At 44.7% G+C, this 16873-nt stretch overlaps 1 protein-coding gene across 5 annotated transcripts in view; it reads right to left on the reverse strand.

Moving 5' to 3' along the window:
• Window positions 1-16873, reverse strand: part of SYT17 (synaptotagmin 17) — a 187067-nt gene that overhangs the window by 111638 nt on the left and 58556 nt on the right. For 3 of the 5 annotated variants that reach the window (XM_056534303.1, XM_056534304.1, XM_056534302.1), the window contains exon 2: window positions 2930-2947. In XM_056534303.1, the coding sequence (XP_056390278.1) occupies window positions 2930-2947 (18 nt within the window). Of the gene's footprint in view, window positions 1-2929; window positions 2953-16873 lie in introns of all 5 variants that reach the window. The other 2 variants (XM_056534305.1, XM_056534306.1) reach the window with 1 other exon arrangement.

The following is a 16873-nucleotide window of genomic DNA, read 5'->3' on the forward strand; positions in this document are numbered from 1 at the left end:
GAGGAAAAAACGAAAGTGCAAAAACGGAAAAACCCTGAGTCCTTAAGGGGTTAAAGAGCTGAGCAGATATATATATATATATATATATATATATATATATATATATATATTTGTTGGAGAAGAGTTACAGGATAACATTTTATTTATTTGTGTAATTCTCTGCTCATTCTGGGCTATGTAGTCATGTGGGTGGTCCTACACAGTAATTGACAGCTCTCTCTATATACACACTTATATACAGAGAGCTGCCAGTTAAAGGAGTACTGCAGCAGTATATAACTTAGAAGTGTTTGATCCTCCACGATCTCCCATACTGGGACCCAGCACTGCCGCGGCTCTGCCCGGCTAGTGCTCGTGTCATCGACCTCACTGAGGTCGACAGACATGCCCCCTCCATTCAGCTCTATGGGAGAGGCGGGGATGCATGAATGCATCTCTGCCTCTCCCATAGAGAAACATGGAGGGGGCATGTTGGCCGCAGCGTCATGCTGCGGCCGACACGCCTCCTGCATGGGCAGAGCGGCGGCACAGCCGAGGCCCCGTACAAGAGATCGCAGGGGGACCCCCGCAATCAATATAAGTTATATACAGCTGCAGATCTCCTTTAATGGGTAGAACCACCCACTGGGCTAAGTAGTCAAGTAGGGGCTTCTGCTCATTGATTGGCAGTTCTCTGTGTATAAGTTTGCATATAGAGAGCTTTCAATCAAGTGAGCAGCACCGCCCACATGGCTACTTAGCCCAGAATAAGAAGAGGCTTTCATGAATAAATAAAAAAATGATCCTGGAACTTTTCCCACAAAATTTAATATCGGCGCTCAGCACCTTCTGCTCTGTTTTATGATGCCTCCATATAAGACTGCATTTCCAATGTGACAAGTTCCCATTAATGCATGTGTTCGGCTGTAAGGCATATGAAAATTTAACGTAAAGTGTAATTATTTGAGGATGTATTTGTTTTTTTAAATAAATTCCTATCTTCGATAGTAATATTTAATGAATGTATGATTTGAACATACAGTGATCCCTCAACTTACAATGGCCTCAACATACAATAGTTTCAACATACAATGGTCTTTTCTGGACCATTGTAACTTGAAACCAGACTCAACATATAATGCTATGGAATGTGCGAAATGTGTCAATGGCTGGAAGAACCGACCAATCAGAATGGATATTTCCCTGGTAAAACCCCTGTAGTCCTAAAGTGCATGCACTGACTGGTGTCTGGTAGCGCCCCCTACACTACAGGGAGGTATTACATGTTCTGTACTCTATACCTCTGCCAGGGTTAGCTGCTCCTTTGTACACCAGGTGAGGGCGGCTCCATTTTCCTTTTTTTAGGACATTGCGTGTTCTGTACAGGACCCTGAAGAAGCTCCTGTCCTCTACATAGACCAGTGTTTCCCAAAGAGGGTGCCTCCAGCTGTTGCAAAATTACAACTCCCAGCATGCCCGGACGACAACTACAGTATGCTGAAAGTTGTAGTTTTGCCACATCTGGAGGCACTCTAGTTGGGACACACTGAAATAGACGGTGATTACAGCTCCCAGCAGATCTTTCTTACTTTTATATGTAAGGATTTGCTTTATCTCTATTAGTTATCTACTTATTTTTCTTTAATCCTCACTTTTTCCTATTTTTGGATGTCATTTTGGGGCTTCAGAACCAATTACCAGGTTTGCATAGAGTTCTGGTCTCAACATACAATGGTTTCAACATACAATGGTCGTGCTGGAACCAATTAAAGGACATCTGCAGCGTGATTAACACTTATCCCCTATCCACAGGATAGGGGATAAGTGTTTGATCGCGGGGGGTCCGACCGGTGGGACCCCCTGTGATCTCCTGTACGGGGCCGCGGCTGTCCCGTGCAGGGGGCGTGCCAGCCGCAGCATGACGTTGCAGCCGGCAAGCCTCCTCCATACATCTCTATGGGAGAGGCGGGGAAGCAGCATTTGTGCCTCCCCGTCTCCCCCATAGAACTGTATGGAAACGGGGAGGAGACGGGGCGTCACCATCGACCTCTTGGTCGACGCTACGTCACCATGAGCGCTAATGGCGGCGCCCCGTTAGGGAGATCGAGGGGGGGTCCCAGCGGTCGGAGCCCCGCGATCAAACACTTATCCCCTATCTTGTAGATAGGGGATAAGTGTCATACCGCTGCAGTTGTCCTTTAATATTGTAACTTGAGGGACCACTGTAACTCTGTCATCACTGCTATGCAAGCAGAAGACAAGCTGTCTCCCGCTATAGCCTTATTATAATGTGGAACCCATATTATCATAGGAGATAAGTGTCTGAATGCTAGAATACACATTCCTGGGATCCCCACAATTATAAGAGTGGGGGTCTTTTAAAAGGTGAGCAGTCGGACATGCATCTATGGGACTGAAGGAGATAGCACAGTGCTGTACACGATGACTGATTTAACAATGTATTCTGACTTGTTTGTTTTTTTTCCGAAAAATATGGTGTTTGAGCTGAACAGAATATTTACTAAACCTTGTGACATATTTTACAACTAATATTAAGATTTTGCATGTTTTCTTAGAAAAACGTAGCCAGAAACAGCACTTCTCTTATCAGGAGTTTGTATGTGGTATTACAGCTCAATAAGGCCAAGCTGCAACCAGGTGTGGCGCGGTTTTGGATCAAAGCAACTATTTTTCCCAATTTTTAGATAACCCTTTATACCAGATTCAAGAAAAGGATGTGTGTCCTGTGAATGAATCACGCACATACCTCATGGGGATGACACTATAAATGAATCCGTCAAACTGGGTTCCCAAATATCAGGTTTGTAATTATCTGTCAACAAGATACTTTCTTCTCATGAATCTGCCTATTATCAACTATGGTGTATGTATCAAGGCTAAAGACTAGCAGCCAAAACATAATATTAAGTAACATGACTAATCCACTCACCTCATTTATTGGCTCCAACTGTCCTTTTTGATATCCGCAATTAAGTAAATAGGAAAGCGTTGAAAAGAAGAACAAAACCAATTTAGTGGTTTAATTATTATTATTATTATTTTTTTACAGAATGTTGTTAAAACTACATAAGTATTTAATATACAGGTATAGGTATTTAACATAGTAAAAATTTATAGACTGTCGAATTAGAATAACACAGTAAATAGTTGACAGGAGGAGGAGGAGGGAGGTGCAGCTTCAGTTGATCTCTCTTTCTGACTGTATGCTGTGAGAGGGGAGGGCAAGCAGAAGTGGGGAGATATCAATACTCAACAGGCATGGAGAAAAAAAAGAATACATGAATGAATATATAAGAATACAGTCATGGCCGTAAATGTTGGCACTACTGAAATTTTTGGAGAAAATTAAGTATTTCTGTTTTGCTATAAAGGTGTTTATTCCATTTGTGTGTATTAGACAGGCAATCTGACCGTAATAGTAGGAGATGTGGGCGCTGGATGAAGGAACCAGGAGGAGTGCAGCATAAAATCAAGCTGGGTTTATTGGATGCAACGAGTTTCGCTGTGCATGCGCAGCTTCATCAGGCCTGATGAAGCTGCGCATGCGCAGTGAAACGCGTTGCATCCAATAAACCCAGCTTGATTTTATACTGCACTCCTCCTGGTTCCTTCATCCAGCGCCGACATCTCCTATTATTACGGTCAAATTGCCTATCTATTGTCTCCAAGGAGGGCTGCGGATGAGGACACATTTACTTACAGGCGCTTCCCATTGTTGCGTGTGTGCACACAACCAACTCTGGTAAGCGGCGTGGGATAGATCTACTCCCTTTCCCTATGGGCCTGACCTGCTGATCCTGCACATGGAGCGCCTTCTGTTTTCCTTTTAGATTATTTTGTGTGTATTGGAACTAAACAAAAAAAAAAAGGGAGGAAAAAAAGCAAATTGGACATACATGTCACACCAAAGTCCAAAAATGGTCTGGACAAAATTATTGACACCCTTTCAAAATTGTGGAAAATTAAGATTGTTTCAAGCTTGTGATGCTCCTTTAAACTCACCAGGGGCAAGTAACAGGTGTGGACAATATAAAAATCACACCTGAAAGCAGATAAAAAGAAGAGAAGTTCACTTAGTCTTTGCATTGTGTGTGTGTGCCACACTAAGCATGGACAACAGAAAGAGGAGAAGAGAACTGTCTGAGGACTTGAGAACCAAAATTGTGGAATAAAATAAACAACCTCAAGGTTACAAGTCCATTTCCAGATATCTAGATTTGCCTGTGTCCACAGTGAGCAACATTATTAAGAAGTTTGCAACCCATGGCACTGTAGCTAATCTCCCTGGGCATGGACGGAAGAGAAAAATTGATGAAAGGTGTCAATGCAGGATAGTCCGGATGGTGAATAAGCAGCCCCAAACAAGTTCCAAAGATATTCAAGCTGTCCTGCAGGTTCAGGGAGCATCAGTGTCAGCGGAAACTATATACAACATTTAAATGAAATGAAATGCTATGGCAGGAGACCAAGGAGGACCCCACTGCAGACACAGAGACATAAAAAAGCAAGACTACATTTTTCGAAATGAACTTGAGTAAGCCAAAATCCTTCTGGGAAAATGTCTTGTGGAGAGATGAAACCAAGATAGAGCTTTTTGGTAAAGCACATCATTCTACTGTTTACCGAAAATGGAATGAAGCCTACAAAGAAATGAACACAGTACCTACAGTAAAATATGGTGGAGGTTCAATGATGTTTTGGGGTTCTTTTGCTGCCTCTGGCACTGGGTGCCTTGAATGTGTGCAAGGCATCATGAAATCTGAGGATTACCAACGGATTTTGGGTCAAACTGTACAGCCCAGTGTCAGAAAGCTGGGTTTGTGTCCGAAATCTTGGGTCTTCCAGTAGGACAATGACCCCAAACATAGCAGTTTGCAAAGGAAGAGTGGTCCAACATTCCGGCTGAGAGGTGTGAGAAGCTTATTGATGGTTATAGGAAGCAACTGATTTCAGTTATTTTTTTCCAAAGGGTGTCCAACCAAATATTAAGGGTGCCAATAATTTTGTCCAGACCATTTTTGGAGTTTGGTGTGACATTATGCCCAATTTGATTTTTTTTCCTCCCTTTTTTGGTTTAGTTCCAATACAAATAATGGGAATAAACATGTGTATAGCAAAACATGTGTTACTGCAATCCTTTTCTGTGAGAAATACTTAATTTTCTTGAAAAAATTCAGGGGTGCCAACATTTACGCCAACATTTACGGTCATGACTATATATATATATATATATATATATATATATATATATATAAATACAGTGGGGTAAAAGATAATTTAGTCAGCCACCAATTGTGCAAGTTCTCTCACTTAAAAAGATGAGAGACGCCTGTAATTTTCATCATAGGTATACCTCAACTATGTGAGACACAAAGAGAAAAAAAATCCATAAAATCGCATTGTCTGATTTTTAAAGAATTAATTTCCAAATTATAGTAGAAAATAAGTATTTGGTTCCCTACAAACAAGCAAGATTCCTGGCTCCCACAGACCTGTAACTTCTTCTGTCCTCCACTCGTTACCTGTATTAATGGCACCTGTTTGACATTGTTATCAGTATAAAAGACACCTGTCCACAACCTCAGTCACACTCCACAGCAACAGTTACACTCCAAACTCCACTATGGCTAAGACAAAATAGCTGTCGAAGGACATCAGAAACAAAATTCTAGACCAACACCAGGCTGTGAAGACTGAATCTGCAATAGAAAAGCAGCTTGGTGTGAAGAAATCAACTGTGGGAGCAATTATTAGAAAATGGAAGACATGCAAGACCACTGGTAATCTCCCTCGATCTGGGGCTCCACGCAAGGTCTCCCCCCCCCCAGTGGTGTCAAAATGATCATAAGAACGGTGAGCAAAAATCCCAGCACCAAACGGGGGGACCTAGTGAATGACCTGCAGAGTGCTGGGACCAAGGTAACAAAAGCTACCATCAGTAACACACTACGCCGCCAGGGACTCAAATCATGCAGTGCCAGACGTGTCCCCCTGCTTAAGCCAGTACATGTCAGGGCCCATCTTAAGTTTCCCAGAGAGCATTTGAATGATCCAGAAGAGCATTCGGAGAATGTCATATGGTCAGATGAAACCAAAGTAGAAATTTTTGGTAAAAGCTCAACTCGTCGTGTTTGGAAGAGAAAGAATTCTAAGTTGCATCCAAAGAATGCCATACCTACTGTGAAACATGGGGGTGGAAACATCATGCTTTGGGGCTGTTTTTCTGCTAAGGGACCAGGAAGACTGATCCGTGTAAAGGACAGAATGAATGGGGCCATGTATCGTGAGATTTTGAGTGAAAACCTCCTTCCACCAGCAAGGGCATTGAAGATGAAACATGGCTGGATCTTTCAGCATGAAAATAATCCCAAACACACCGCCCGGGCAACGAAGGAGTAGCTATGTAAGAACCATTTCAAGGTCCTGGAGTGGCCTATCCAGTATCCAGATCTCAACATACATACACACACTGCTCAAAAAAATAAAGGGAACACTAAGATAACACATCCTAGATCTGAATGAATGAACTAATCGTATTAAATACTTTCGTCTTTCGCTGAATGTGATGACAACAAAATCACACAAAAATTATCAATGGAAACCAAATTTATTAACCCATTGAGGTCTGGATATAAGGTCACACTCAAAATCAAAGTGGAAAACCACACTACAGGCTGATCCAATTCTGATGTAATGTCCTTAAAACAAGTCACAATGAGGCTCAGTAGTATGTGTGGCCCGTATGACCTCCCTACAATGCCTGGGCATGCTCCTGATGAGGTGGCGGATGGTCTCCTGAAGGATGTCCTCCCAGACCTGGACTAAAGCATCCACCAACTCCTGGACAGTCTGTGGTGCAACTTGGCATCGGTGGATGGAGCAAGACATGATGTTCCAGATGTGCTCAATCGGATTCAGGTCTGGGGAACGGGCGGGCCAGTCAATAGCATCAATGTCTTCCTCTTGCAGGAACTGATGACACACTCCAGCCACATGAGATTGTCTTGCATTAGGAGGAACCCAGGGCCAACCGCACCAGCATATGGTCTTACAAGGGGTCTGAGGATCTCATCTCGGTACCTAATGGCAGTTAGGCTACCTCTGGCAAGCACATGGAGGGCTGTGCACCCCTCCCCCCCAAAGAAATGCCCCCCACACCATTACTGACCCACCGCAAAACCGGTCATGCTGGAGGATGTTGCAGGCAGCAGAACGTTTTCCCCGGCGTCTCCAGACTCATCTGTCACATGTGCTCAGTGTGAACCTGCTTTCATCTGTGAAGAGCACAGGGCGCCAGTGGCGAATTTGCCATTCTTGGTGTTCTTTGACAAATGCCAAACGTCCTGCACGGTGTTAGACTGTAAGCAGAACCCCCACCTGTGGACATCAGGCCCTCATACCACCCCCATGGAGTCTGTTTCTGACCGTTTGAGTGGACCCATGCACATTTGTGGCCTGCTGGAGGTCATTTTGCAGGGCTCTGGCAGTGCTCCTCCTGCTCCTCCTTACACAAAGGCGAAGGTAGCGGTCCTGCTGCTGGGTTGTTGCCCTCCTACAGCCCCCTCCACATCTCCTGATGTACTGGCCTGTCTCCTGGTAGCACCTCCATGCTCTGGACACTACGCTGACAGACACAGCAAACCTACTTGCCACTGCTCACATTGATGTGCCATCCTGGATGAGCTGCACTACCTGAGCTACTTGTGTGGGTTGTAGACTGTCTCATGTTACCACTAGAGTGGAAGCACTGCCAGCATTCAAAAGTGACCAAAACATCAGCCAGGAAGCATAGGAACTGATAAGTGGTCTGTGGTCACCACCTGCAGAACCCCTTCTTTATTGGGGGGGTGTCTTACTAATTGCCTATAATTTCCACCTGTTGTCTGTTCCATTTGCACAACAGCATGTGAAATTGATTGTCAATCAGTGTTGCTTCCTGAGTGGACAGTGTGATTTCACAGAAGTGATTGACTTGGAGTTACATTGTGTTGTTTAAGAATTACTTTATTTTTTTGAGCAGTGTCTATATGATGTGCACACAGGGTATATTCTAAATGGTAGAATATTTTGTTTCTGCAAAATGATGATGATGTTTCACTGATAAATCTGTAGCATATGAGACATAGAGAATGGTGTTCGTAGTGGATATTATGGGTCTGTGCTTCTCATTAGTAAGGAAACTCATCAGGAAATAGAACTGTAAATTATCCAGACGCACTGACCATTAAGCTCTGGTTACTAAAACACAAGGCACATTAGGTAACAGGCAAATGAATGGATGTTAGCGTTTAGTGTTGCTATACTGCATGCTCCTTTGTTAACTAACTAATAGTGCCCTGAGATTAAGAAAAGTCAAAGAGGGAATTACTGTTCCCATAATAAGATTGCTAATTGTTTTACTATAATTTAGAACCAAGTGACGTAGCCTGAGTATAATAATTCTTCATGCTAGGGCAGGGGAGTGCATAGAGGAAAGGGGGAGGAAGGATTAAACAGAGTCCCTTACTGGTGTTACGGAACACCGCCACATTTTACATTTAATAAAAAAAAAAAGAGGCCACAATAGCATTCTTCACCTCTCCTAGTCAGTTTTCAGTACTTCTCTGCAGTATCCTTTTAATACCACCATGAAAAGCCACATAATACTGTTATATATTGCCCACACAATACTGGAACTTAATGCCCAAATAATATTGCCATACAAGGCCTAAATAATATAACCGCACAGCATAGACCACCATATACAAAACACATACTGCCATACGATGCCAAATTCATATTGAAATATAATGATGGGTGTTTTAGGGGTTGTTTAAATATAGGATACTAGAAGGGTCAAAAGGTTATAACAATATATCCTTGTCAAGGGAAAGTGAAATTAATCATTTCAGTTTACATGGTATATTTTAAGCGCTACTTCAATTATGGAGGAAACATATATAAAATCACTGTCAACTCCATAGCGTGTGCCTGAGGATTGGATGGAAGTCCCATAGATAAATCCGGCAATGCTTCTTTCAGTCGCAATATCATCATTTCTCTTTAAAGGGAAACTGACAGCAGATTCCCCGCACTAACCTAGTTATGCCCAAATATATATATATATATATATATATATATATATATATATATATATAGTAGGGATCAAAAGTTTGGGCACCCCAGGTAAAAATTTGTATTAATGTGCATGAAGAAGCCAAGGAAAGATGGAAAAATCTCCAAAAGGCATCAAATTACAGATGACACATTCTTGTAATATGTCATTCTTGTAATATGTCAACAAAAGTTAGATTTTATTTCATTCATTTACACTTTCAAAATAACAGAAAACAAAAAAATGGCATCTGCAAAAGTTTGGACACCCTGCAGAGTATCTTGTACTGCCCCCTTTGGTAAGTATCACAGCTTGTAAACGCTTTTTGTAGCCAGCCAAGAGTCTTTCAATTCTTGTTTGAGGTATCTTTGCCCATTCTTCCTTACAAAAGTCTTCCAGTTCTTTGAGATTTCTGGGCTGTCAGTCACACACTGCTCTTTTAAGGTCTATCCATAGATTTTCAATTATGTTGAGGTCAGGAGATTGTGAAGGCCATGGCAAAACCTTCAGTTTACACCTCTTGATGTAATCCCCCGTGGATTCCGAGGTGTGTTTAGGATCATTATCCATTTGTAGAAGCCATCCTCTCTTTAACTTCAGCTTTTTCACAGATGGATTCAATAAAATTTCAGCAAATTTTGGATGTTAACTTGATGCCATTTTCCTTCTACTCGTGAGATGTTCCCTGTGCCACTGGCTGCAATACAACCCCAAAGATGAATGATCCACCCCCATACTTAACAGTTGGGAAGAGATTCTTTTCATTAAATTCTGTTCCCCTTCTTCTCCAAATGTACCTTTGCTTATTCCGGCCAAAAAGTAAAATTTTAACCTCATCGGTCAACAGAACTTGTTTCCAAAATGCATCAGGCTTGTCTATATGTTCATTTGCAAAGTTCAAATGCTGATTTTTGTGGTGAGGATGTAGAAGAGGTTTTCTTCTGATGACTCTTCCATGAAGACCATATTTGTACAAGTATCTCTTTATAGTGGAATAGTGTACCACAACTCCAGTGTCTGCCAGATCTTTCTGGAGGGATTTTGCAGTCAAATGTGGGTTTTGAATAGTTTTTCTCACAATCCTGCAAGCTGTTCTGTCTGATATTTTTCTTGGTCTTCCAGATCTTGCTTTAACTTCCACTGTTCCTGATGACTGCCATTTCTTAATTACATTCCAAACAGAGGATATTGACATCTGAAAACATTTTGCTATCTTATCTTATAGCCTTCTCCAGCTTTGTGAGCATCAACTATTTTCGGTTTCAGATTTCTAGACAACTGCTTAGAAGAACCCGTGGTGCTGATTGTTGGGGCAAGGTCAGATGAGTCTGGCAAGTCTCAGCTTTGCAAAGGGGGAAGTGCATGCTATAAATTCTGCAGAGTGCCCAAACTTTTGATCCCCACTGTATGCAAATGACCTTTTTGGTGCACTCAAGGTGTTCCTAAGCTCTTTGGTGCATTGCTCTGCCCAGCCGCAATGGCCCTGTAATACAGCCCCCATCCTAAATATTCCTCTGGCTTTCTTCAGCCCATCATCATTACGTGCTGTGACATAGGCGTTACGTACAGCCCATACTATGATTGGATCGATTCACCAGAAGCCAGGAGCAACATGGCTTCAGTATAGGGGCAATAATAGTACAGGTCGTTCATCATGCCTATGTCACAGCACGTACCAGCAACGGGCTGAGGAAAACCTAGGGACTGTATTACAGGGGCAGTGCAGGTGGGCCAAGCAGTGCACCAAAGTTGTTTTTGTGCATAATTCAGGAACGGGGAAACAGATCAGAAAACGGAAAACAGTGTTGGAATAAGCATCACTGTCACTATTAGGCTGGGTTCACACTGCAGAATATCTGAGCAGAATTTCTGCTGGAGATCGAGCCGGCGGCACTAGGACTGCAAGGACTACAATGCCGTCCCCATAGATGTCAATGCATTTCTGAGCAGATCTCCCAAAAGATCTACTTAGAAATGCATTGCAGTCTATGGGGGCAGCGATGCAGTCTGCTCGGTCCTAGCGCTGCCGGCTTGATCTCCAGCAGAAATTCTGCAGTGTGAACCCAGCCTTAGGGTCTATTCATACGGCAGAATTTCCACTTGCGGCATTCTCCATGCAGAACTCTGCCTCAAATTAAAGCCCATAGACTTGGGAGTGCGGAATCCCATAAAAGTCTGTGGGCTTTAATTTGAGGCAGAATTCCGCAAGCAGAAATTCTGCCATGTGAATATATGCTTAGCCAACATGCCAGGAGACTACTAGTGAAGGTTTTATCTTCAGTTTTGATAATATATTTCCACTTTTTAAAGGGAAAACTTTTTTTTTTTATCAACTGGTGCCAGAAAGTTAAACAGATTTGTAAATTACTTCTAATAAAAAATATTAATCCTTCCAGAACTTATTAAATGCTGAATACTACAGAGGAAATTATTTTCTTTTTGGAACACAGTGCTCTCTGCTGACATCATGACCACAGTGCTCTCTGTTCATTTTAGGAACTGTCCAGAGCAGCATATGTTTTCTATGGGGATTTTCTCCTACTCTGGACAGTTCTTAAAATGGACAGAGGTGTCAGCAGAGAGCACTGTGGTCATGATGTCAGCAGAGAGCACTGTGTTCCAAACAGAAAATAATTTCCTCTGTAGTATTCAGAAGCTCATAAGTACTGGAAGGATTACATTTTTTAATAGAAGTAATTTACAAATCTGTTTAACCCCTTAAGGACCGAGCCATTTTATACTGTTACGCCGAGCGCTCCGGGTCCCCGTTCCTCCCCGGAGCGCTCGCCTCATCTTCGTTGTTGCAGCGCCCCGGTCAGATCCACTGACCGGGTGCGCTGCGGTCCCGCCTTCAGCCGGGGTGCGATTCGCGATGCGGATAGCGCCCGCTCGCGATGCGCACCCCGGTCCCCGTACCTGACTCGCTCTCCCTCGGTCCTGTCCCGGCGCGCGCGGCCCCGCTCCCTAGGGCGCGCGCGCGCCGGGTCTCTGCGATTTAAAGGGCCAGTGCACCAATGATGGTGCCTGGCCCAATCTTCCCAATTAGCTTAATTGGCTCCCACCTGTGCACTTCCCTATATCACCTCACTTCCCCTGCACTCCCTTGCCGGATCTTGTTGCCTTAGTGCCTAGTGAAAGCATTCCCTAGTCTGTTCCTAGTCCGTGTTCCTGACCTCCTGCCGTTGCCCCTGACTACGATCCTTGCCGCCTGCCCCCGACCTTCTGCTACGTCCGACCTTGCTTCTGCCTACTCCATTGTACCGCGCCTATCTTCAGCATCTTCAGCAGCCAGAGAGGTAAGCCGTTGCTAGTGGATACGACCTGGTCACTACCGCCGCAGCAAGACCATCCCGCTTTGCGGCGGGCTCTGGTGAAAACCTGTAGTGGCTTAGAACCGGTCCACTAGCGCGGTCCTCGCCATCCCTCTCTGGCACAGAGGATCCACTACCTGCCAGCCGGCATCGTGACAGTAGATCCGGCCATGGATCCCGCTGAGGTTCCCCTGCCAGTTGTCTCTGATATCGCCCGACAGATCGCCCATCTAACCCACCAGCTGTCGGAAGTGTCCACCATTTTGCGCCAACATCCCCTGCCAGTTGCCTCTGATATCGCCCGACAGGTCGCCCTTCTAACCCACCAGCTGTCGGAAGTGTCCACCATGGTGCGCCAACATTCGCAACTTCTTCAGCAATCATCTCCTCCGCCAGCTCCTGCACCTCCTCCGCAGCGAGTGGCCACTCCTAGCCTCTGCCTGTCCTTGCCGGACAAATTTGATGGGGACTCTAAGTATTGCCGTGGCTTTCTTTCGCAATGTTCCCAGCACTTGGAGATGATGTCGGACCAGTTTCCTACTGAAAGGTCTAAGGTGGCTTTCGTGTTCTGCCTTCTGTCTGGAAAAGCCCTGTCATGGGCCGCACCGCTCTGGGACCGCAATGACCCCGTCACTGCCTCTGTACACTCCTTCTTCTCGGAAATTCGAAGTGTCTTTGAGGAACCTGCCCGAGCTTCTTCAGCCGAGATTGCCCTGCTGAACCTGGCCCAGGGTGTTTCTTCCGTTGGCGAGTACGCCATTCAGTTCCGTGCTCTTGCTTACGAGTTGTCCTGGAATAGTGAGGTTCTCTGCGCGACCTTTAAAAAAGGCCTATCCAGCAACATTAAAGATGTTCTGGCCGCACGAGAGACTCCTGCTGACCTACATGAACTCATTCATCTAGCCACTCGCATTGACATGCGTTCTTCCGGATGGCGTCTGGAGCTCCGCCTGGATATGGACTTTGTTCGCACGAGGCGTTTTTTCTCCCCGGCTCCTCTCTCCTCTGGTCCTCTGCAATCTGTTCCTGTGCTTCCCGCCGCGGAGGCTATGCAAGTTGACCGGTCTTGCTTGACACCTCAAGAGAGGACACGACGCCGCATGGAGAATCTTTGCCTGTACTATGCCGGTACCGAACACTTCCTGAAGGATTGTCCTATCCGTCCTCCCTGCCTGGAAAGACGTACGCTGACTCCGCACAAAGGTGACACAGTTCTTGATGTCAACTCTGCTTCTCCACGCCTTACTGTGCCTGTGCGGATATCTGCCTCTACCTTCTCCTTTTCTACTATGCTCTTCTTGGATTCCGGATCTGCAGGAAAATTTTTTTTGGCCTCTCTCATCAACAGGTTCTACGTTCCTGTGACCAGTCTCGCCAGACCCCTCTACATCTATTGTTTTTTCAATAAAAGATTGGACTGTCTCGTACATTTCCACACAGAACCCCTCCTAATTTGCATTGGACCTAATCTCGGAAAAATCGAGTTTTTTTTCTTCAGGTTCTTTGGCCCCAAGAAGAGGGGGAGACCCAAGGGGGGGGGTACTGTTACGCCGAGCGCTCCGGGTCCCCGTTCCTCCCCGGAGCGCTCGCCTCATCTTCGTTGTTGCAGCGCCCCGGTCAGATCCACTGACCGGGTGCGCTGCGGTCCCGCCTTCAGCCGGGGTGCGATTCGCGATGCGGATAGCGCCCGCTCGCGATGCGCACCCCGGTCCCCGTACCTGACTCGCTCTCCCTCGGTCCTGTCCCGGCGCGCGCGGCCCCGCTCCCTAGGGCGCGCGCGCGCCGGGTCTCTGCGATTTAAAGGGCCAGTGCACCAATGATGGTGCCTGGCCCAATCTTCCCAATTAGCTTAATTGGCTCCCACCTGTGCACTTCCCTATATCACCTCACTTCCCCTGCACTCCCTTGCCGGATCTTGTTGCCTTAGTGCCTAGTGAAAGCATTCCCTAGTCTGTTCCTAGTCCGTGTTCCTGACCTCCTGCCGTTGCCCCTGACTACGATCCTTGCCGCCTGCCCCCGACCTTCTGCTACGTCCGACCTTGCTTCTGCCTACTCCATTGTACCGCGCCTATCTTCAGCATCTTCAGCAGCCAGAGAGGTAAGCCGTTGCTAGTGGATACGACCTGGTCACTACCGCCGCAGCAAGACCATCCCGCTTTGCGGCGGGCTCTGGTGAAAACCTGTAGTGGCTTAGAACCGGTCCACTAGCGCGGTCCTCGCCATCCCTCTCTGGCACAGAGGATCCACTACCTGCCAGCCGGCATCGTGACATATACCTTAAGGACCGGAGCGTTTTTTGCAATTCTGACCACTGTCACTTTAAACATTAATAACTCTGGGATGCTTTTAGTTATCATTCTGATTCCGAGATTGTTTTTTCGTGACATATTCTACTTTAACTTAGTGGTAAAATTTTATGGTAACTTGCATCCTTTCTTGGTGAAAAATCCCAAAATTTGATGAAAAAAATGAAAATTTTGCATTTTTCTAACTTTGAAGCTCTCTGCTTGTAAGGAAAATGGATATTCAAAATATATTTTTTTTGGGTTCACATATACAATATGTCTACTTTATGTTTGCATCATAAAATTTATGAGTTTTTACTTTTGGAAGACACCAGAGGGCTTCAAAGTTCAGCAGCAATTTTGAAATTTTTCACAAAATTTTCAAACTCACTATTTTTCAGGGACCAGTTCAGTTTTGAAGTGGATTTGAAGGGTCTTCATATTAGAAATACCCCATAAAAGACCCCATTATAAAAACTACACCCCCTAAATTATTCAAAAAAACATTCAGTAAGTGTATTAACCCTTTAGGTGTTTCACAGGAATAGCAGCAAAGTGAAGGAGAAAATTTAAAATCTTCATTTTTTACACTCGCATGTTCTTGTAGACCCAATTTTTGAATTTTTGAAAGGGATACAAAGGAGAAAATTTTTACTTGTATTTGAAACCCAATTTCTCTCGAGTAAGCACATACCTCATATGTCTATGTTAATTGTTCGGCGGGCGCAGTAGAGGGCTCAGAAGGGAAGGAGCGACAAATGGTTTTTGGGGGGCATGCCGCATTTAGGAAGCCCCTATGGTGCCAGGACAGCAAAAAAAAAAACATGGCATACCATTTTGGAAACTAGACCCCTCAGGGAACGTAACAAGGGGTAAAGTGAACCTTAATACCCTACAGGTGATTCACGACTTTTGCATATGTAAAAAAAATATATATTTTTTTTACCTAAAATGCTTGGTTTCCCAAAAATTTTACATTTTTAAAAAGGGTAATAGCAGAAAATACCCCCCAAAATTTGAAGCCCAATTTCTCCCGATACAGAAAACACCTTGCATGGGGGTGAAAAGTGCTCTGCTGGCGCACTACAGGTCTCAGAAGAGAAGGAGTAACATTTGGCTTTTTGAAAGCGAATTTTGCTCTGGGGGCATGCCGCATTTAGGAAGCCCCTATGGTGCCAGGACAGCAAAAAAAAACACATGGCATACCATTTTGGAAACTAGACCCCTCGGGGAACGTAACAAGGGGTAATTTGAACCTTAATACCCTACAGGTGTTTCACGACTTTTGCATATGTAAAAAAAATATATTTTTTTTACCTAAAATGCTTGTTTTCCCAAAAATTTTACATTTTTTAAAAGGATAATAGCAGAAAATACCCCCCAAAATTTGAAGCCCAATTTCTCCCGAGTACGACGATACCCCATATGTGACCCTAAACTGTTGCCTTGAAATACGACAGGGCTCCAAAGTGAGAGCGCCATGCGCATTTGAGGCCTAAATTAGGGACTTGCATAGGGGTGGACATAGGGGTATTCTACGCCAGTGATTCCCAAACAGGGTGCCTCCAGCTGTTGTAAAACTCCCAGCATGCCTGGACAGTCAACGGCTATCTGGCAATACTGGGAGTAGTTGTTTTGCAACAGCTGGAGGCTCCGTTTTGGAAACAGTGGCGTACCAGACGTTTTTCATTTTTATTGGGGAGGGGGGTTGTATAGGGGTATGTGTATATGTAGTGTTTTTTACTTTTTATTTTGTGTTAGTGTAGTGTAGTGTTTTTAGGGTACAGTCGCACAGGCGGGGGTTCACAGTAGTTTCTCGCTGGCAGTTTGAGCTACGGCAGAAAATTTGACGCAGCTCAAACTTGCAGCCGGATACTTACAGTAATCCTCCGCCCATGTGAGTGTACCCTGTACGTTCACATTGGGGGGGGGGGACATCCAGCTGTTGCAAAACTACAACTCCCAGCATGTACGGTCTATCAGTGCATGCTGGGAGTTGTAGTTTTGCAACCGCTGGAGGCTCCGTTTTGGAAACAGTGGCGTACCAGACGTTTTTCATTTTTATTGGGGAGGGGGGCTGTGTAGGGGTATGTGTATATGTAGTGTTTTTTACTTTTTATTTTATTGTGTGTTAGTGTAGTGTAGTGTTTTTAGGGTACAGTCACACGGACGGGGGTTCACAG

Source organism: Hyla sarda, chromosome 8, assembly GCF_029499605.1.
Source record: "Hyla sarda isolate aHylSar1 chromosome 8, aHylSar1.hap1, whole genome shotgun sequence".
Classification (NCBI taxonomy): Eukaryota; Metazoa; Chordata; class Amphibia; order Anura; family Hylidae; genus Hyla; species Hyla sarda.